The 20092-nt window shown below is 54.9% G+C and overlaps 1 protein-coding gene across 1 annotated transcript; it reads right to left on the bottom strand.

The window, feature by feature from the left end:
- Positions 1-716: 716 nt before the first annotated feature.
- RBPMS2 (RNA binding protein, mRNA processing factor 2) lies at positions 717-19855 on the bottom strand. The gene is made up of 6 exons (XM_014459738.2): positions 19741-19855; positions 3385-3462; positions 2862-2900; positions 1923-1985; positions 1441-1591; positions 717-967 (listed from the first exon to the last, which is right to left on the bottom strand). Exons 1-6 carry the CDS (start codon positions 19819-19821, stop codon positions 774-776), a joined length of 606 nt encoding a protein of 201 aa, XP_014315224.1. The 5' UTR covers positions 19822-19855; the 3' UTR covers positions 717-773.
- Positions 19856-20092: the final 237 nt, after the last annotated feature.

The following is a 20092-nucleotide window of genomic DNA, read 5'->3' as shown; positions in this document are numbered from 1 at the left end:
CCTTGCAAGTCTGCAGCCTCTGCTCACGCCTGCTCAACAGCACAGCACGCCCCGGCGAGGTCACTCTTCCCACTGATGGGAGGCCGAGGTGGGCTGGCCACTGCTCCTCCGCCCTCCTGTGCCACCTGGCAGTGCCATCCACACAGCTGGCATTCCTGCTGCTGCCTCACAGGAATGGGCTGGTAGCGGACCCCCTGCCTGTCTGCCTCTCCAGCACCTGACCTGGCCCTCACTGAGCAGAGAGCCCTCCCGGCCAGCTCTACCCTCCCTGCCTCTCCTGGACATGCTCGCGTCCTCTCTCCTGCCCCAGCGCAGGTTCGGGAGGGAGAGCATCCAGGCTCCATGGAAACAGGAACCCTCTCGGAGCACTCGGGACGTTTGTCCTACGTACAGTTCTAGCACCTCTCGTGAACTGACATTTAATTCTCACAACAACCTGAGGCACACAATAGTATTCTCCTTTCCCAGATAACTAGAAAAACCAAGGCACAGCAAACTCTAAGAGCTTTCTCAAGTCCATAAAGACAGGAGGGGGCAGAGGCGGGCAGCGGGTTCCGGAGACCACACTCGGGCTGGGATTTGAATCGTGGTTCAGTCACCGCAGAGTGCAGTGCCCGGCCGCGGGTGGTGGAGCCACAGCTGGGTCTGCAGGACTCTGCCCCGAATCTTCAATGTGGCCTCAGGCTTGTCCTCTCCCCCCGCCCTGTCAGAGCCCAAGAGACATGCGTGGTCCAGAGGCCAGGTAGGTACAAAGTCTGGCCAACTCAGAGCCTTCACTCTCCCCCGTCCTGCTTCTCCCCCGGGGGAGAGCTTACCTGAGCATGTAGGGCGGCGGCGGCAGCAGCAGTGGCAGCTGGGTAGGTGAACGCAGCGTGTGAGATAGCCGGGGTCAGCTCGGTGGTGTACAGAGGGTAGGGGGCCCAGGCCTCTGGGGACGTGGGGATCAGAGCAGTCCCCATCAGGTCATCTACAAAGGGAGACAACAGCCCCCGTCGTCAGAACACTCCCCTCTGCCACCTCATGCCAAGCAGACAAGGGGACTCAGCGCTACGGTTGAAGCAGAAGCTCCCGTCAGGTCAGATACCCCTCAAGACCAGAGAAAGAAGCCGTGTTAACTTGGCCTGGCAGGGAGAGCGTCTTGTCTGCTTCGAGAAGCTCTCAGACGGGCCTCCGCCCATCTCAACCAAGAGAAACCAGAGAAGGCTGCAGGGAAGTCTGATGGCTCAGCCCGTCCGAGGCCCAACAAAGGCTGCAGGGAGGACGGAAGCATGGAGACCCTACGGAGGTGGCTGTGGATGCAAGCAGCCTCCTGGAAAAGGGGGCGTGCATGCGGAGAGTCCCCCAGTGAGAATCTCAATGCCTGCTCTCTGTACAAACCCCACGGGGGCCCGGAGCCCAGGCCTAGTGCAGGGCAGCAGGCTGCAGCTGAGCGCCACTCACAGGGGTCCCGTGCGATGAAGTGTGCTCCGAGGGCGGGGTGAGCGCTGGTGGGATTTGGTGTAGCCATTAGCTTGTTCTTGGCCATCTTGGTATTGGCTTTGGCAAACTCTAGCCTCAGGGTCTGCGGGTTCTCGGGATCAAAGCGAATACCCTACATCGGAAGGAAAGGAAGGGAAAGACTTTACTCTGTAGAACCCAGACTGTCCACTGCAGTGGGCACAGAAGGGCCCCAGAAATGTTCTTGCCCGAAAGACTTGCCCACATGGGGCCACGACAGAGGACATGCTGCTCCAGCCTTGTGAGTAGTGACGTCTGGCCAAGACAGCACAGCCAAGGACGCTGCCCCAGGGCGGCTGGGAAATAAGGTCTGTGGGCCCTCTCCTTGGGCGTGGGGTGGGGGAAGGTTTGCAGAAGACAGAGCAAGGACACCCCATGCCGAGGGGACTGTGGGTCAGAGAAAGACCTGTTCGCCATCTACTCACATTCAATGCATTCTTGGCTGCTTCTGCTCCTGCCCGGCTGTCAAAGATCACAAAACCAACAGGCTAGGAGGAAAAAGAGAGAACACCCTTGTATCTCTCCCAACATCCCATCTGCCCCGCAAAAACAAAACAAAACACCAAAATCCCAAAATAATAAAAAGCAACTCTTGCCCATTTCCACCCTAAGCTCAGTTGGAACAACAGAAGGCTCTGCACCAAAAGTCTCCAACCCAGGTACCACGTTGTGGGAAGTGATGCCAGCAGAGCTTTCTCCCACAGCACTCAACATCACCCTTCCAATAATTTTTTTTTTTTTTTTAATGCATGCAGGTAATTAAGAGTAAGTTCCAGCCCAGTCAGCATGGCTCAGTGGTTGAGCGTTGACCTAAAAAGAGGAGGTCACAGTTCGATTCCCTGTCAGGGCACATGCCCAGGTTGTGGGTTCGATCCCCAGTGTAAGGCATGCAGGAGGCAGCTGATCATTGATCCTCTCTCATCACTGATGTTTCTCTCTCTCCCTCACCCTCTGAAATCAATTTTAAAAAAATTATATATATATATATATATATATATATATATATATATATATATATATATGTAAGTTCTGATGTTTTCCCAGGAAGGGGACTCCAATATATCAAGTGCCCAAGGAAGTTCTAGATTCGAACAGGTTGAAACTTCTCCAACTTCATTTTGCCAAGGTTCAGTCCAGACCCCAAGTGGCCCTCAGCCTCGAGCCAGGAGTCAGAGAGGGAGGACCAGGAGCTGACTGGTAAGAAGAGGGGGTCTGTGGAGGCCACTGTTTCATCAGCCCAGGACAGAAACAGGAATAGGGAGCAGGTCTCAGCTCCCTCACGACAGAGTGAAAGGCACAGACTTCATCCCAAGCTCAGCAGTTGGGATGGGCTGGGAGGGAGAAAAACCTTGCAGAGAAATTACCTGTCTCGAGGTGAGCTTGATCAGGGACCCTTCATACCCCTGCAGAGAGAGGCAGTCATTAACAGGGAAGGTCAGAGCCACTGCTGTGCTGTCCCAGCCACCCACTCCGCCCTCCACCACTGTTGGGCGCCCTCCATTCTGCATCCTGCACCACACGGAGTAGCACGTGGTGGGCATCGGTGGTAGTAGCCATCGCTTCACGCATAAATGCCCATTTGCCCCACTAGCTCGTAATCCAGACGCACAGATCTTACCTCGTTAGGTTTTCTCCTCTGCAAACTGAAAAGGCTACACTGAGTCTCAAAGATTAGTTCTACAGCAAAACCTATGGAGATTCTCCATGTCCCCACTTTACAGATGAGGAAGCAGAGGCTGGGAAGGGCTAAGTGATCAACAGAAAGCAACCTGTGAATCGACAGGTCTGTGATCACAGTTTCTGATGCTCTGCCCAGGTCAGCGATTCATTCCTGACGCTTCGCCTCCATCCTAGGCTCTGCCCGTGGGTGGCGGGGCCCACACTCACCTTGAACGGCCTGAAGAGCAGGTAGAGTTCTCTGGGTTTAATGTCCACAGGGAGGCCACTGACGAACAGTGTCCGGACCTGGAGACAGAAGGACAGGAATGATGGCCCTTCCTTCTAGAAGGAACTAGAATCCTCCCAGAGTTTAGGGAGGAATTTGGTATTTCCTGAGACAAATGAATACTCAGAGGTTCCTAGCATTTAACTTTTTGTTATTGTTGTTAATCCTCACCCAAGAATATTTTTCCATTGATTTTTAGATTTCTATTTATTTATTTATTTTTAAATATATTTTTATTGATTTCAGAGAGGAAGGAAGAGGAAGAGAGAGAGAGAAACATCAATGATGAGAGAGAATCATTGATTGGCTGCCTCCTGCATACCCCCCACTGGGGATCGAGCCTGCAACCCAGGCATGTGCCCTTGACTGGAATTGAATCTGGGACCCTTCAGTCCATAGTCCTATGCTCTATCCACTGAGCCAAATGGCTAGGGCTGATTTTTAGAGAGAGTGGAAGGGAGTGGGGGAAGAGAGGGAGAGAAGGAAATGGAGAGAATAGAGATGTGTGTGAGAGAGAGAGGTGATACCCTGACTGGGGCCAGGTATCACACCTACAATCAGGTATGTGCCCTTGACCAGGAATCAAAGCCGAGACCCTTCAGTGTGTGAGCAGATGCTCTAACCATTGTGCCACCAGCCAGGGCACAAGCATTTAACTTTTCAAAGCCCTTCCTGTACACTTTTCTTTCTCTAGGTTCATCCTGCAGGTGTCACTCAACAAGCACCTGCTGAGCACCTCTGTGCAAGACTGTCTGCTGTCGAACAGCTGCAAGAAGAGAACGCCCTATTTAATAAGCACACAGATCACGGATCCCTTTTCAGATCAAGGGCCCCTCTGACCTCCTAAGCAAACTATGTATCTTACCCCCCCCCCCCACCACAAATGCACAAGTTAAAATGTATATATTTTGTAGCAGATACCCATAGACCCAGGTTGAGAGGTTCCATCTGGTCCAGGGGAGAGGCAAAGATGTAAATGGAACCTAAGTCCTATGCTACACCCTGGGATGACTTCAGCAGAGGGCCCACGACTGTCACATCCATCCCCTGGGCACTGCTCCTGATGCTAGATGTAAGCTCTTTAATGGCAGGGATGTGTTGTTTTCTCGCCTCTATGTCCAGCTCCTACTATGGTGCTGGTACTAAATGTTTACTGAATCAGAGACCGGGGGTTAGGAGTCAGGGATGGAACAATTATGCTGGGTTTTGAAGAATGAGTAGGATCTTGCCAGCTTCAAATGAGGCAGATGATGCTGTGAGTTACAAGGCTTGCCCTCACCATGGTGACAAGTTGGTGTTGAAGCCAGGTCTAGACACCAGATTTCTATCCTGTGACTCCAGCCAAACCCAACTTCCTGAACGGCATGATAGCCTGTGGGACCCAGCCAACAGCCTTGTTAGAGACAATGGATTGAATCAGGAACCTGGGGCAGCCAGGCAAAGTTACACCCAACACACACACACGCACGCACACGCACATCCTCAACAGAGCCAGGAGTGACTACGGACCCAGCATGGATAGCTGCTGGTAGCCAGTGTCACCAGCCCCAGCCCATGCCTGATAACAAATGGGTAAGGACACGTTTCTTCACTCACATGAGTTTTTTGCCAAGAAGCATACCCTTGCCATTTAGAGCACATTGTTCCTTTCGGTCATGCCTTTCCCGAACCAGATATGCCTCTGCTCCCAGGCCTGGGGGAAGGTTCTGTACACGTCACAGCCCGCAGCTGTGTCCCCGTCTGCACGGTGCTCAAGTGCTGCCCTGCTCCCAGAAGCACCTGGGAGAAACTGGACAGCCGAGGCTCCCGGGTGGGCTCCGGAGGGCACCCTCCTCTATACGCTGCCCTTTGGTGGGAGGGCCTTTAACCTCCCTGTAACCCCCAAAGGAGAGTGACCTGCTGGGGTCACCAGCTTTTCTTTAAAGGCAGCAGACCCGGAACCCACCTGGGCAGATAGAGGTGATGCTTGCTTCTGGGTGCCAGGACTTGAGCACCCAGGCAGGACCCTGCTTCTCCCCCTCCCTGGGATGGAGGGGACTTGGTTTGGGTCAAAGATGCAGAACCAGAGCCACCCCACAGAAACCTCTGCCTCCGTTCTCCCCAGGGGCCACCCATTTCACCCCGGCTAATTTTAAACCCTTCCTCAAATGGCTCCTTTCTGGCCAGACCTCCCCAGAGGCCCCCTTAAATAGCAAGTTCTCAGCACCAAGCTTCCTGCTGGGTGGGGGAGGGGAGGAGGAGGGATCTTTCCCTCCTTCCCAGCTCAGATCCTGGTTTCCAGCCTTCCCTCTGGGCCGGATGTTTCCAGCCTTTTTCTTCTGGTTTCCATCATTTAGGTTCTGAAGTGTTCACAAGGCCACAGTATCGCTCCCGTCCTGTCCCTGGCCACCTCTCAGAAACAAAAGGAGGCCAAGGCAGCTACGGGCGTGGTGGCGGGTCCCTGTCTGCCAGGCCACAGACCCTTTGCTGGGATATCCAAGTCTGGGAGGTTAGGTCACAGGAAGCCTGGCCTGACTATTCTCTCAGGTTCTTACTTGATCTTAGTCACCCCAGCAGACGACGGGCTCCCTGACTACCCTCTGTGCAGGCAGGGAAACTGAGGCCCAAAGGGCCTCATGCAGCTTAGTTCACCCAGGCACCCTGACTCAGTCTTCGGTGCCACCAGCAATCCGTCCGGCTGTGGGGACAGATGGAGTGGCACGGGGGTGGCCTTGTTAGCCTCATGTAGGTAAAGTATTGCCACACATCCATTCAGAAGCTCTTCCTTGGGGACTCGTTTAGGATGACAGCAAAGCTGGAGCAGTAGGCAGAAGAAACTGGCGAAGCAAGGTCGAGGGGGCATGAGCTCAGCCCCACGCTGAGAGGGGAAGAGGTTCCAGAGCCCACCACGCCTCTGCCTTTCGGCTTCAACTCCCTCTGGTCCTGCCACAGCCCATCTCCTCCGGGTCCCCGGCAAGCTCCACGCGCTCCAAAGGCAGCTGCCCGTGCTGCCTCTCGGGCCACCCCTCCCCAGTTCCTTGACTGAAGAGCACCCACCCCTCACATCCCTCTACTTCCTCACTTCCCCTCCCTTCCTCTGAAGTCCTACGGGGCCCTCAGAACCCCCTGCCTCACATCGTTTCCACCCGTCTGAGTTTATCCTGGACTCCAAAACCCCACAGAAGGGAGCCACGTCTCAAAACTTTCCTACCCTCCAAAGTTCCCAGAGCCAGGCCTCAGCACCTGCACTGTCTCCATGCGCCTCGGTCCTTCCAAAGGAACTCCCAGCCCGAGAGATGTGGCCCAGCGTGGCAGAGTAATGCCATAAATGGCAAAGACAACAGGCTTCAGTTAGGCCGCTGTTTGCACCCCAGCTTAAGGCTTGGCTCGGGGAAGATGCCTCCTGCCTCCAAAGCTGTACAACACGGATACCACCTACCTCCAGGATGAACAGTTCGCCTCACTCCATGTCTGGCACTTGGGAGGCTCAACGAACTGCACATTCACCTCACCTATCAGGTACCCCAAGCCTTTTACTTATAAGTGCCTAGTGAGGCGGGGTCGGGTCTGCTGGAGCTGGCAACATGGGTGAGCTGGCAACATGGGTGAGACGATCTTAGGTGGTCACTGGCTCCTCTTCCTCTTTCCCAGGGAGGTAATATTTGAGGTGAAGGCACAATGGAGATGAACTACAACACCCTCATTTTACAGATGAGGAAACTGAGGCTCAGAAAAGGAAGGTAACAAAGCAAGGTGACTGCACAGTCAGGATCCTTTAGGGACGGCTGGGACAGAGACATGCAGTTACTTCTCCAAGGCCTGGTCGACTAGTGTCCCAGGCCAGCCTTGGAGACCAGTCCCATGCCACTTGCTGGTGCCAGCCTCACAGGGCTCAATGTTCATCATGAGGTGGGTGCAGACACCAACAGCTGATTGATGCCAAGATGAAAAGACCAACCAGAGAGCCCATGTCCTGCCTATTCCACAAATTTATTATAAGAATTCAACACAGCCCTGGCTGGTTTGGCTCAGTGGATAGAGCGTCGGACTGAGGACTGAAGGGTCCCAGGTTCGATTCCAGTCAAGGGCACATGCCCAGGTTGTGGGCTCAATCCCCAGTTGGGGGCATACAGGAGGCAGCCAATCAATGATTCTCTCTCATCATTGATGTTTCTATCTCTCTAACCCTCTCCCTTCCTCTCTGAAATCAATAAAAATATATTAAAAAAAAAAAAGAATTCAACACAAAAGTGTTTTCAGAATTTGAAGGGAGCATAAGGGACGGTTCCCACAATCCCAGGTACTAGAAGTCACCACACTCGTTTACCTGGCCCTTCTCCTTCTGGACCTCAGCCCTTCTCCAGAAGTGCCCACACAACCCACGGGATCATATCCTTTCCATCCTGAAACAGGGAAAGCAACCACAGCCCTTTTCAAATGGCCATCTTCGCCTGGCCAGGGTGGCTCAGTGGTTGAGAGTCAATCTATAAACCAGGAGGTCACGGCTCAATTTCCGCTCAGGGCACATGCCTGGGGTTGTGGGCTCGATCCCCAGTGGGGGGCCTGCAGAAGGCAGCCAATCAATGATTCTCTCTCATCACTGATGTTTCTATCTCTCTCTCCCTCTTCTTTTCTCTCTGAAATCAATAAAAAAATATATATTTTTAAAAATGGTCATCTTTAGTGGCAGATATGAGCAGACAGTGCCAGACCACAGCCATGTCCTAAGCACAAGGAGATATGTTTGGGATGGGGTAGCAGGGGTCCTCAAACTACGGCCCGCGGGCCACATGCAAATACAAATATTGTATTTGTTTCCGTTTGGTTTTTTTACTTCAAAATAAGATATGTGCAGTGTGCATAGGAATTTGTTCATAGTTTTTTTTAAACTATAGTCCGGCCCTCCAACGGTCTGAGGGACAGTGAACTGGCCCCGTTTAAAAAGTTTGAGGACCCCTGGGGTAGAGCGAGGACTGGGGGAGAAATGGAGAATCCTTAGAAGTCAGTGAAAGGAGAAACTTGCTGAGGAACAGCTCCTCAGACGGAACCCACTGGAGGCACCACATTTCACCCGGACAAAGAACTTGGCCAGAGAGGTGTCCCGAGACACAGGACACCGCAGGCACGGCTGTGTGGCCCTCATGGCGGTCGGGAGCAGACTCAACCTTGCTGGAGGTCCCAGCCAGCACCAGGCCCACTGAGGGGAGCCAACTGGCCTTTTGGCACACCTGGGTCCCTGTCCAGCAAGGCTTTGGGGGCTCCCGAGGCAGCTCTTTCCTTCTGCAAGTCCTGCTGCCCATCTTCCTCTGAAGTTGCTGGGAGCGAGGGGGCAGGGGAGTCCAGCCCCTTGGGTAAGCCCACAGGCTATCACTGGTTAGCAGACTTCCTGGGGCTGGTAGGTCTCTGCTGTGGGTTCCTGGGCTCTTTCCCTCCAGCTGGTGCTGGATCTGGGGTGCCTAAGGGTTCCCTAAGGGTTCACCTCTTGACCGCTCCTCACCTCCTCTACCGGTGGCCCCTGAATCCTACCCCCAGTGCTTCAGGGAGGGGCAAAAGGGCACTACCTGAGAGGCACAGGAAAGGGTGGTCCCCCATCCTCAGCCTTGTTCTTGAGGCCCCTGGGATCGGGATGTCCCCTCCCATAAGGAGCCTCTCAACTGCTCTTTCTAAGCCCAGCAAGACAGAGGACCCAGGCTCCCGGGGTGCCCAGTCCTCTCCTTCGTGACAGGCAGGGGAAAGCAGGTCACCACCTAGGTTTTCCTCTCCTCTCGGCAGCTCTCTCCAGCCCAGAGGGACAGCTTAGTGTTTTGCAGGGAAGAGAAGTAGGAAGAAGGAGCTCTGATAAACTCATTCATATCTATGTGTCAGTGGTGTTCTTCTATCAGACAAACTGAAACCTGTTTAAAGATCTTCAGATAAAAATGAAATGAAACCGAAGCCTTCAGGAGCAAGATGATAACACACCCAAGGCAGCACAGTCAAGCTTCTGTGGGCAAAGCTTCCAGACAGGACTTCGATCCATTTCGCTCTGCCCAGGGGGACAGCTCTCTGGCCTCTGCACACTCTGATGGGCAGACCTGTCACTCAGGTGTCCCCAGGCCAGGCCAGCTTCCTCGACAGTGGGCTGCTCAGGTCTCGGGCCAAGCTCACAGGGGACCCTGCAGGAATTAAGGGAAGGGGCTGGCAGGGGAGCAAGAGGAGATGGGTGTTCTACACAGAAAGCCCCTGTGTGGAACGGGACTGGGGTCAGTGGGGGCCTCAGAGCTCTCCCACTCAGCCAGAGGCCAGGCAAGGGTCTGGCCACTCTGCTCTTACCAGATGTGTGCCCTCCTCTGCAAGGGGAAGGACATGCCTGATGCTGAGGGCTCAGTAGCTCTAACGTGTCCCAACCTCTGGACACAAAAGACTCCTTCATACTCGGCATTAAATACTCAACGTCCCAGTGAAGGGCGGCAGTAGGGTATTGTGGCCAGAGGCTCCCCCAGTCCAGCTTTGATTAGAGATGGGAAGGTCAGACACGGCTTTCGAAACCAGTGGTATGCCCCTGGGTATGCCCCTCTTATCTTTTGACTCTGAAGGGCACCATGGCCTGGTAACTCTCCAAGATGGCAGCCTGGACTTCAGGTCCACCTGCCTGGAGGGCAAACCTTTCTCCACAGAGGATGCTGAGGCAGGAAAACATCAGGGCCACTGCCCACGCTTCCCCCACCCGACTCCCAAATAAATGCCACAGCTCCACCAGGAGCGCCCTCCTCTGGAAGACAGACTCCTGCCCTCTAGCCAAATCCTTGCCCCACCGGCTGGGGTTCAGGGAAAGACACACTCGGGAAACTCGACTCCGGCCATAGAAACATTCTACCAAAGAAATAAAGACGGTATTTGAACATTGATTCTTTGCAGCAATCCCTTAGCACCTCTGAAAGTTAGAATTCAGCCCGGGAAGGAAAAACTGTTCTGTCCACTCCATCAAAATGTTCAAGCAATGCGCTTGCTCTGAATCCCCGCCTACTGGCTGCTGAGGAGCTCTCCCGGTGTCATCTGGATGGAAAACACCACTTCGGGAAGGGGGGTGGAATCCAAAAAGGGAAAAACAAGCCTCTCCTAAGCCCCTCCCACATCCTTCCCCAGCTCCCAGCCCTCAGCAGCCACTGAAATGCTGAATATGTGAGCTGGAAGAAACCTTCTTTTTAGAGGAGGAAGCCAAGGCCCTGGGGTCCAGGAGCTGCTCACGGTCACCGAGCACATCAGAAGCAGACCCAGTGTCCCCAGGTGCTCACGAGTCAAAGCTCTTCTGCACACGATGATTTCACACCACCCACCCACTCAGAGCCCAGTGGGGTCAGCCGTGGGCACCCAGGAATAGGTAGATGGCCTTCAGCTTCCGAGTGAAGAGGGCAGAAACAGCTCCTCGCAGAAGGCTGATTGGGGGTCCCAGTGGATGATCCCACGGTTAATCCGAACAGAGTGAATGAGAGGGAGGTCAAGGGGAAAACTGCCAGACGGCCAACTCCCAGCCACTGAGTATAGCCTGGTGCCCCATTCACTAGGGGAAGTGGGGGTGGGAAGCCCCTCGAACACCTTGGACAGGACAGCTGGGCTCTCGCAGCTCCAGGAAGCCTCAACCAGGCCACCCCGCCCCCGCCAGCCAGTTCACAGGGGTTTATGGGCTGCAGCCTGCACTATATACAGATTACAGCTTTCCTGATATAAAGGCAGTGAAGATCCTTTTTGAACTTGTACTGGCCATCATCACACCCAGCTCTGGCTTCGCCAAGGGAAAGAGACCCCACTGAGAACCAAGACAGGGGACTCAGGTTCAGCCTCCTGCTCAGCAAACAACTGCTGACCAGACATGCACACAAAAGAAAAACAGCCTCAAACCAACTGTCAGGGAGCTTGGGTTGGAGTCCCAGCCCCGCCAGTCAGGCCTTCCTCACGGCCTGGGCAACAAAGGAGAGGGGTGGACTAGCCTTAGGTCCTTCACACTCCGCCTTCTAAGACACCAGGGAAGCAGGTGTCCTCCATTGGCTCAGAGTTTAAACACGTTCCTTCTGTCCACAAGGAAACAAAGGAAGTGGTGATGAAGGGGCTAGAGAAGGAGAGGGTAGGAGAGCAGAAGTCAGAAGCCAGGCCCTGGCCAAGTTGAGCCTGAGGGTTTGAGAGGGGTCCCTGCTGGAGTAATATTGGGGTTGCCTAACAGAAAGCTCAGAGCAGTCACACCCTCCCAAGCGGAGATCTTGTGGCCAGGATTTTTCTTGTGTGTGTGTGTGTGTGTGTGTGTGTGTGTGTGTGTGTGAAGGGGGTAGGGTGGGGGCTGGGTTCTGCTTGGGTTCCACGCTTAAGCTTGGCACCGGCAGATCGCTCCTACCCCTCCCGAGGGAAAGAAGTCCCTCTGAGCGAGGCCACTTGACGAGAGGTGGATGGAATGTGGCGACATGGCCCGCAGATCCAGGACTTATAAGGGCTGAACACAGCATAGGACTAAAGAGCAAGCAGATACAGCCAGACAGTGAATGGGAACCCAGACGCACACACTCCCAGAGCCCCAGTGCTCCCTCGTTTCCTCCAAGGAGCTCTGGGCCAGGACGCCGACAATGCCATCGGACAGCCAGATCTGGCGTGAAGTCCCAGGCTTAGGACTTGCCCCTGCTAATTACAGCCCAAATCACTCATTATCAGGGCTTGGCTCTCAGACCCCATCTGGGCAGCACGTCATGGCTTTTAGTTTTTTCACGCTTACCATTGGCACGTAAGCCTGGCAGTCCTTCCATGTGATAGGCAGCGTGGTACTGGCCCATTTCATAGATGGAGAAACCAGCTCAGGGATTAGGTGCCTGGCCAGCCAGTGGCAGGGCTAGGGATCAAGTCCAAGTTGCCTGGGAAGTTGGGGGTCTTTCCCTATAGCCTGCAATGTGTCCAGGACTGTGTGTGTGTGTGTGTGTGTGTGTGTGTGTGTGTGTGTAGGAGTGGGGAACTAAGCTGGGATGGTAAGAAGTTCTCTAAAGGGAGGGCACGTATATATTTTTTTTGTTGGGCTGGCTTGTATAGTGTTCAATAAGAAGGCTTCAGACCTCACACCCCAAGCTAATTCTAGCTCCAGGAACAGGGTTACCGTCTTAGAAGCACACTTGGTCAGAGCCTATTGTGAGCACCAGCCTACACCTCATCTAGGGAACCAGACCAAACAGCATGAACTGCGCCATGCAGATGACTCGCTGCTATGTCCAGGCACCTGCTTTCCATTTGGTTCCAGACAGAGCCAGGGTCCAAGGCTTTCCGAGGGGCAGACTCACAGGGCTTCCAGAATGGAGGGCCCACGGGTGAGGCTCCCTCCCCTTCTGCACCATACACCTCATCCTTCCTGGTGCTGTGCAGTTGGCCAATGCAGATCTACTGCTTGTCCCCTGTACTTGGCACCACTGTCACACACCACCCCGCAGATTCAAAGCTTTGGCCTAAAGGAATCTTATACCCCACCCCCAGCTCCAAAATCAATACCTCCAACCCTTACACCATGTGATGTTATTTGAGTGTGAACAGGCCGTACTGGGAACACAGCACTAAGCCCAACACACTGCCCATCATCTGACTCGGGCAGATGATGCCTGACAAGAGATGTTTCCTAATGTAATGCTCCTGTCGAGAGAGGGTCTCTGTTCAGGGATGGAAGCTGCATTCTGGCCGGAGCTCACCTGTGACAAATACATCAGGATCCCTCCATTCCCAGCTGTGCCTGGATATGACCACAACTATCCACCAAGGACAGGGGCCAGTCTGGGCAGTTCTTCTCAGCCTTCACAGCGACAAGGGTTCTCAAAAATGGCTTCAGGCGCTATTCCAGTAACCTCTCCTGACCCCCCACCCCCACCCCGGTAAAAGCCCAGACCCATTTGGGAGGGGGAGGTTGGCTCTTCCCAAGAGGAGCTCGATACTGCAGACACGTATCCCATGCCTGGTCCCAGTCAGGCCCTGCCCTGCCTCCCTGGGAGTCCAATATGCAGGCAGCCTTGATGACTTGTGACAGCCACAAGCTTCTGCTCAGCCAGCCATAAATGACTAAAGGCCATGGCAGATGGGCCTAGGCTGACCCTCCCACTACACACACCCCCTGTGATACTCCAGAGGCCCCCAGCACAGATGGGTCCACCAGTGGACTGTCTTCAGGAAGGTAGAACCCACCAGAACTGCCACCGGTCTGGCCTCGGCACATCTTGGAGACAACCTTACTCTTTCCATCCAAGGGTAGAATAGAGGAAGCAGCAGAAAGCCGAGGAGCCTGTGCTGGTCCCTGGGCAGACAGACAGGGTTCTGGCACATGAAGCCTCTTGTCTACAGCTCCCGCCTCACAGCAGCATGGTTCCTGAAGCATGGCGGACGGGCCCTGCCACCGCCTCACGGCTTTGCCAGGGGCGTGAGGACCCTTCTGAGGCAGCCATGGTCAGGGGCTGGCGGGGAACTCTAGCACTCTCCTTCAGCTCTGATTAATGAGAGGTGGTGGCCCTTGACCAGGTGCTCAGTGGTCAGGGCAGGCAGGAAGGCTCCTCCTCTTCTCCACCTCTCAGTTCTGCCTGGAGGTCCAGGGGAAAGCATGAGAGCAAAAGGCTCAGCATCCGGCAGGTTCATGCCTTGCCTCTATTTACAGTGGTCACCAGCTGCCCACTGAAGATGGGGATAAGTCAGATGTGCAAACACTGAATGAGATTTAGAAGCAGGTTCTTACGGGGGGGGGGGGGGGGAGGGGGGGCAAACTAGGCTGTCTGTCTGTGTTTAGGGGAGGAGAAGATAAGGAGACCCAAAGAGTGTGTCCTCCCCCAACTGACAGGTAGTCACTTTAGAGCAAGCATGGTTTCTTTAGTCAAGATGCCTAAAGCCACAGAGTACCAAGGGTGTATGAAGACAGTCAGCCCTGGTACAGGCAACAGGGGAGCATACTGTCTGCAGAGAACTGAAAAATAAAAGTGACTTGGCCTGGTTTTTATTATCATGAGATAGCAATTCTAAACAATCTCTGTGATAAAACATTGCTCCTGCAAGGGCCGACAGCTCCCCTCACCCAACCTTGGGATGCCACGAGACCAAAGGGAGCTAGCCTGCGGCCAGTCTCTGAGCTTCTATTGAGACCCTGGCATCACCCAAAGCTCAGGCTTCCAAAGCTTTAGTTGCAAGACTTTTTCTCCCCCTGCCCCCAAGTCTCGCCAAAAACCCTAATAACAGAACAGCAGGTATAGCGTGGTGAACAGTAACGCTGGGTTCAAATCCTAACTCACCCACTCACTAGCTGCATGCGAGTTATCTAACCTCTGTGTCTACTCCTCGTTTATGAAATGGTGATGATGATGTAAGTAATTCACAGGCTGTGGTAAGAGGTGAAGGAGTTCAAATGGTAAAGTGCTTAGAGCAATGCCTGGCACAAACACCATATACGGGCTCACTATTATTAGAACAGCCTCTTCCATAGGTTATTTGAGCAGAGGCGACACATCCATAACACCCAGGAAGAAGAGCCTGATCTACTGGAATCTGCCTGAATCCACTTGCCTGGGCCCTGTTTCTAGGTAAAAGCCCAGATGCATAGATGCCTCCCTTCCCTTAAACCAGTGGTTCTCAACCTTCTGGCCCTTTAAATACAGTTCCAGCCCTGGCCAGTTTGGCTCAATGGATAGAGTGTTGGCCTGCGGACTGAAGAGTCCCAGGTTCAATTCTGGCCAAAGGCACATACATACCTAGGGTTGCAGGCTCGATCCCCAGTGTGGGGCGTTCAGGAGGCAGCCGATCAATGATTCTCTCTCATCATTAATGTTTCTATCTCTCTCTCCCTCTCCCTTCCTCTCTGAAATCAATAAAAACATATATATATATATATATATATATATATATATATATAAATAAATACAGTTCCATGTTGTGACTCAACCATAAAATTATTTTCGTTGCTACTTCATAACTGTAATGTTGTTGCTACTGTTATGAATCGTAATGTAAATATCTGATATGCAGGATGGTCTTAGGCGACCTCTGTGAAGGGGTTGTTCGACTGCCAAAGGGGTCACGACCCACAGGTTGAGAACCGATGCCTTAAACCAATAAAAGCCTGCAGACAGAGTACCAAGCAGTCCCAGATTCTGTCAAATGCTTCTGATGGCAGAGAAAAAAAAAACAGGGAGGTGCCCAAGTGCACGCTGGACCCAGAATTCCTTCACACTCACCTAAAGTGCTAACCCTGGACGTCCTGCCAGGGGCTAGGGGTGTGGCTGGCTGGAGGACACATAATGGACCCAGGGGTACCAGGCCCAGACCCAGCTGTAGTAAACACAATGGACAAGATGAGGGTGAGAGGACAGCAAGAGACCAAGGCCCTCAAGTCAAACTGTCACCCCCTTAGCTGCCATTAATCAGTCTTTCTATAGTTTACCATTAGGCTAACATAAAAATGTCTTTAACTAAGAAAACAACAACAAAAAAGTCTTTTAACTTTTGGAAACTCAAACATCCCCCCCCCCAACCCAAGATTCCAAATTCTACCCTTCCTTTAGGGGGCCCCCAATGACTAATTACTATAACTTAGTATTACCTTGTATTATGAAAGTAAAGTCTCCATTTTCAAAACAGAATGTTTACAAACCACACACACCCGTCCCCATAAACACTGTACCACCCAGTCATCCCTCGAGCATCCCTAAAACAGGACATGTTTGGGTCTGAGGTTGAGCAGCATTGCAAGCCAGTCCCGAGCAGGCTTCATGTGCTGTATTACCTCACCTTCTAGAGCTTGGGCACCAGGCATGACCTGCCTGGGGTAGAGTATTGAGACTGACACTTAGCTCTTTCCCTTCAGACCCTCCCCTTAAGTCCTCCTTGCTCTCCTGAGCTTTCAAAGGGTATCAATGCTTCTAACACATCTCCTTCCCTAGAGGCAGAAAAATACCAATGTCCCCCGAAGCTTGCATGAGCATAATGTGCCCCCCAATAATGCTGTAACATGGTAAACTTCTGGTAATCACCCAAGCAAGCCATGTGGTTCCACAATCAACCTCCACTTTTATACATGCTACTAGAGGCCCGGTGCATGAATTCGTGCACAGGTGGGGTCCTTCGGGGTAGCCTGTGGAGATTGGGCCCCAGCTCGTGCCCCCAGCCTCACAGCCCCGCCTGGCACCCTGCCTTGGCCTGGTGCTGCCCCCTCACCTGCTCCACCATCCCACCTGTGGGGCAACCGATTGGGGCCAAGGACCCCCCTCCCTACCCCCGACCGCCACAGCTGGTCGCAGTCTGCGGGGCTATCAGTTGGGGCTGGGCCCCCAACCTGGCTCCCTCAGTGCCTGGGAGCTGGGCAGCGGCCCCACCACCCGCCACTGGTTGCTGTCTGTGGGGCGATCAGCAGGGCGATCAGGCCCTGCTTGCACCCGCCTTGGCCTGGCGCCACCCACTCTCCTGCTCCACCATCCCGCCTCGATCCCGCTCTCGACGGGGCCCATCAGGGCTGGCAGCACCTCCACTGCCACCCCCTGCCAGCACCACGTCACCTACGCCCACCATGTTCCGCACCGTCCCCTGGTGGTCAGCGCACGTCATAGTCAGGGGACCGCCCGAGGGGACAATGCATATTAGGCTTTTATTATATAGGAGGATTCTCTCTTTTTGGAATGCCTTTCCCACCCTCACTGGTCTAACAACCTCCTACTCAGCCACATCTCAGGGAGGGCAGACCTCGTAACTTCTCAGTGGCACCCCCCTATCACTTGCTGATATCCCCTTATTTTATCTACCATTGTATTCAACACTCCGTCGCTTCCTGGCAAATCCTTCTCACTCCCCAGTCTGTGATCTTTCATCTATATTCCTGACCCTAGTCCAGAGAAGGAACCTAATATTTATGATATGGATGAAGCCCCCATGGGTAAGGTGGGCAACCAGGGAGAGCCCAGGCTATAAAGACAAACCAGTTGTCCAAGAGTCAAGGCTACACCAAGATGAGCAGCCCCACTGAAACCCATCCTGGAACCATGAAAATACACCCTTCTCCAGTGATCTAACACCTTTAGGAATTGAGGTCTTATGTGGGCCAAGTAGGATTCCTCGATTTCCTAGGGTTGCTTTAGTTAACCTCCATAGTCAGCTGGGAAGAGCCAGCCTAGGTCAGCCATGAGAGTAAACCCTACTGCTAATGCAGATTCCCTAGGGGGTCGCTCTTAGGGGTAGCAGAACTAACCACCTAGGGGGCATCTAAGCTAAAGGGAAGGAGTCCAGTTCCAGCTCAACCCACCAAGCTAAGATGGAACCCCAGCAAGAAAGCTCTTCGCCTACTCACTGTTCAGAAGGCTAATCAGGGAAGGGGGCCAATCCTTGTGCTTACCTGACCAGGCAGACACTGGGCTCCAGGAGATCCCCAGAGCCCTCAGTTTTAGATCTTTAAACAGGGCCCTCCACCAATACCAGCTGCACTGACTCCCTGAACTCTTACAGTGCTGTGGCCACCTCCACCCCCAAGGAATAGCAAGGATTCCACTTCTTGAGGATTCTGCCCTCTCTCTCAGAAAAAGCACTTAGAAAAAGTGACCAGGACCTGAAATGTTTTCTCCAAGACTAGCCTGGCCACATGGTTCACCCTTCCCACCTCAAAGCGGTAGGTCTGAGGACTAGCCCAGCCTCTTGGGCAGCGTGAGGTCCCTGCTTAAGTCAACCCTCTAGCAGAAGTGGCATTCTGGGTCCTTGTCCAGCTTTGTAGGAGACAGCTTTTCTCCCTCAATTTCAGCCCACCGGAAGGCCAAGCAGAGGCCCCCCACACCAGCAACCCTGTCACCCTCCCCCAACTCTAAGGGGGAGATTCTGAACAACCAGGTGGAGCCAGGATGGGGTTAAGGTCCAAAACGCCAAGACCTGTGGGCATCAAGATCCACGGAGGACAAGACCTTCAGGAGCCAAAACAACCCCACCACACTAGAGCCCACACCACACTAGTGGACCGATGTCAGGGCCTCCCTTGCCACACTGAGTGAAGAGTTGTGTATCCCGCTCCCCCCCAACCCCCCCAAAAAAGCAGAATTTAGACCTAGATTCTCGAGATGTCATGCCATTGGTGGACTGGGGCTGGCAGCAGGCTCTGAGTTGCTAAGAGTGGGAGCCGGCAGTGTGACCCTCCCACCATCCCTCCCACTTTGAGGAGCCCAGCCCAGCAGTGGGGCTGTGGCCGCCATTCTGCACCAAACCTATAGCACGGCCAGGCCAGCGGCGACATCACCGGAATGGAGGGGGTAGCAACACCAACCCCCACCAAGGGGCTCTGCGGTTTCTCCCCCAGACCAAGGGGAAGGGAGCTCAGGATGGATAACTGGTCCTTGGTTTCCTGGGCAAGAGCATGACAGGGTGGGGCAGGAAGGGTCGCTCAGCCCTGGAGTGACACAGCAGAGGCCCAGGCCCTTCAAGGGAGCTGCAAACCCTGTCCCCTTTCCACACCAGTTTTTGTCTTTGCGGCCCAGCTCCTGGTCTCCATCCACTGATAGCCAAATCCACCACCGCACCCCCCACATCCTCCCTGATTTCACCATCCCATTAACCACCCAGCTGCTGGAGGTTCCACGAAGCCACCTCATACTCCCAAGTCTTAGCACATGGCTGGCGGACCAGATAACGTCGCCTCTGCTTTCGGAATCCATCCAGGCCAGCTCTAGGGTCCTAGCTTGGCTGCCTGGGCAAAACCGAGGGAGGCGAACTGGGAAGTGTCTTTAGGCATCGCCTTCCCAACTCTAATTAACTGCCGCTGACCTCTTCGCCAGAGCCCGGTTCTGGGGCTGTGAGGGAAGCCCGTGCACCCGCCGCCACCACCACCAGCTCTAGTGAACCACGGTGCCGGCGGCTGCCCCGGGCCTCCAAGGTCACGGGGAGGGGTCAGGGTGGAGAGGGCACGGGACGGTGCCGCCCGCCCGCCGCGCTAATCCCGCTCAGTTCCCTCCAGCCGAGGTGGGAGTCCCGGCCATGCGGGGAGGCGCCGGGAGGAGAGCAGCCAGTCGGGCCGAGAGCGGAGGACGAGGGACGCGCGGGCAGGAGGCGTGGGGCGGCCGTGGTGCCGCTCGCCCACCGCGGGACGCACGGACCGCGGCCGGCGCACGGCCCGCCCCAAGCCCGGGAGGGGGGGGAGACAATGCCCGCCCGGCGGGGCAGTCCAGGCCGTGCGCCCCCGCCCGCCGGACACGGGCTGCTCCTCCCCGGTCGAAGGGCAGCGGCGGGAAGGCTCCGGGAGCGATGGCCGGACCGGCCCGGCGCGCCCTCTCTCCCGCCCACCTCCGCGCGCACTTCACCCGACCAGTCCCGGGGCGCAGACCCACCTCCTCCTCCAGGGTGCCGCCGGAGCCCGAGCCCGTGCCGGTGCCGGTGCTGTGCTCGTCGTCCGGCTTCAGGTTGCTCATGGTGCGGGGGGGTGGGAGGGGTGACGAGAGGAAGGGAACGCGGAGGGCGAGAGCGCGCCGGCCCCGGCGAGGAGGTGGGAGGGGGCGCGGTGAGCGGTGCGCTCCGGGGGTGCGGGGCGGGGTGCGTTGGGGGCGCGCGGGGCGATGAGAGGGGCGCCCGCCGCGTCGGGCCGGGTCACATCAAGTTTGCAATTGCGGAAGCGGGAAGGGGTGCGCCGGGAAGACACTGCGAACCGGAGCCGAGCCGGAGTGGCCGCCGCCTCCGCTTTTC

This window comes from Myotis lucifugus, unplaced genomic scaffold (assembly GCF_000147115.1).
Source record: "Myotis lucifugus unplaced genomic scaffold, Myoluc2.0 scaffold_115, whole genome shotgun sequence".
NCBI classification, from domain to species: Eukaryota; Metazoa; Chordata; class Mammalia; order Chiroptera; family Vespertilionidae; genus Myotis; species Myotis lucifugus.
The sequence above is the reverse complement of the archived record's forward strand: the minus strand, read 5'-3'. Positions and strand labels throughout refer to the sequence as shown.

What these genes read in the sequence shown, in the direction of transcription:
- RBPMS2 (XM_014459738.2), bottom strand. Translation starts at nt 19,821, where the DNA reads ATGAGCAACCTGAAGCCGGACGACGAGCACAGCACCGGCACCGGCACG. An exon ending in TCAAGCTCACCTCGAGACAG is followed by an intron (nt 1,986 to 2,861) that starts GTAATTTCTCTG and finishes TTTTCCTCCTAG; the next exon opens with CCTGTTGGTTTTGTGATCTT. An exon ending in CTTCATCGCACGGGACCCCT is followed by an intron (nt 968 to 1,440) that starts GTGAGTGGCGCT and finishes CTCCCTTTGTAG; the next exon opens with ATGACCTGATGGGGACTGCT.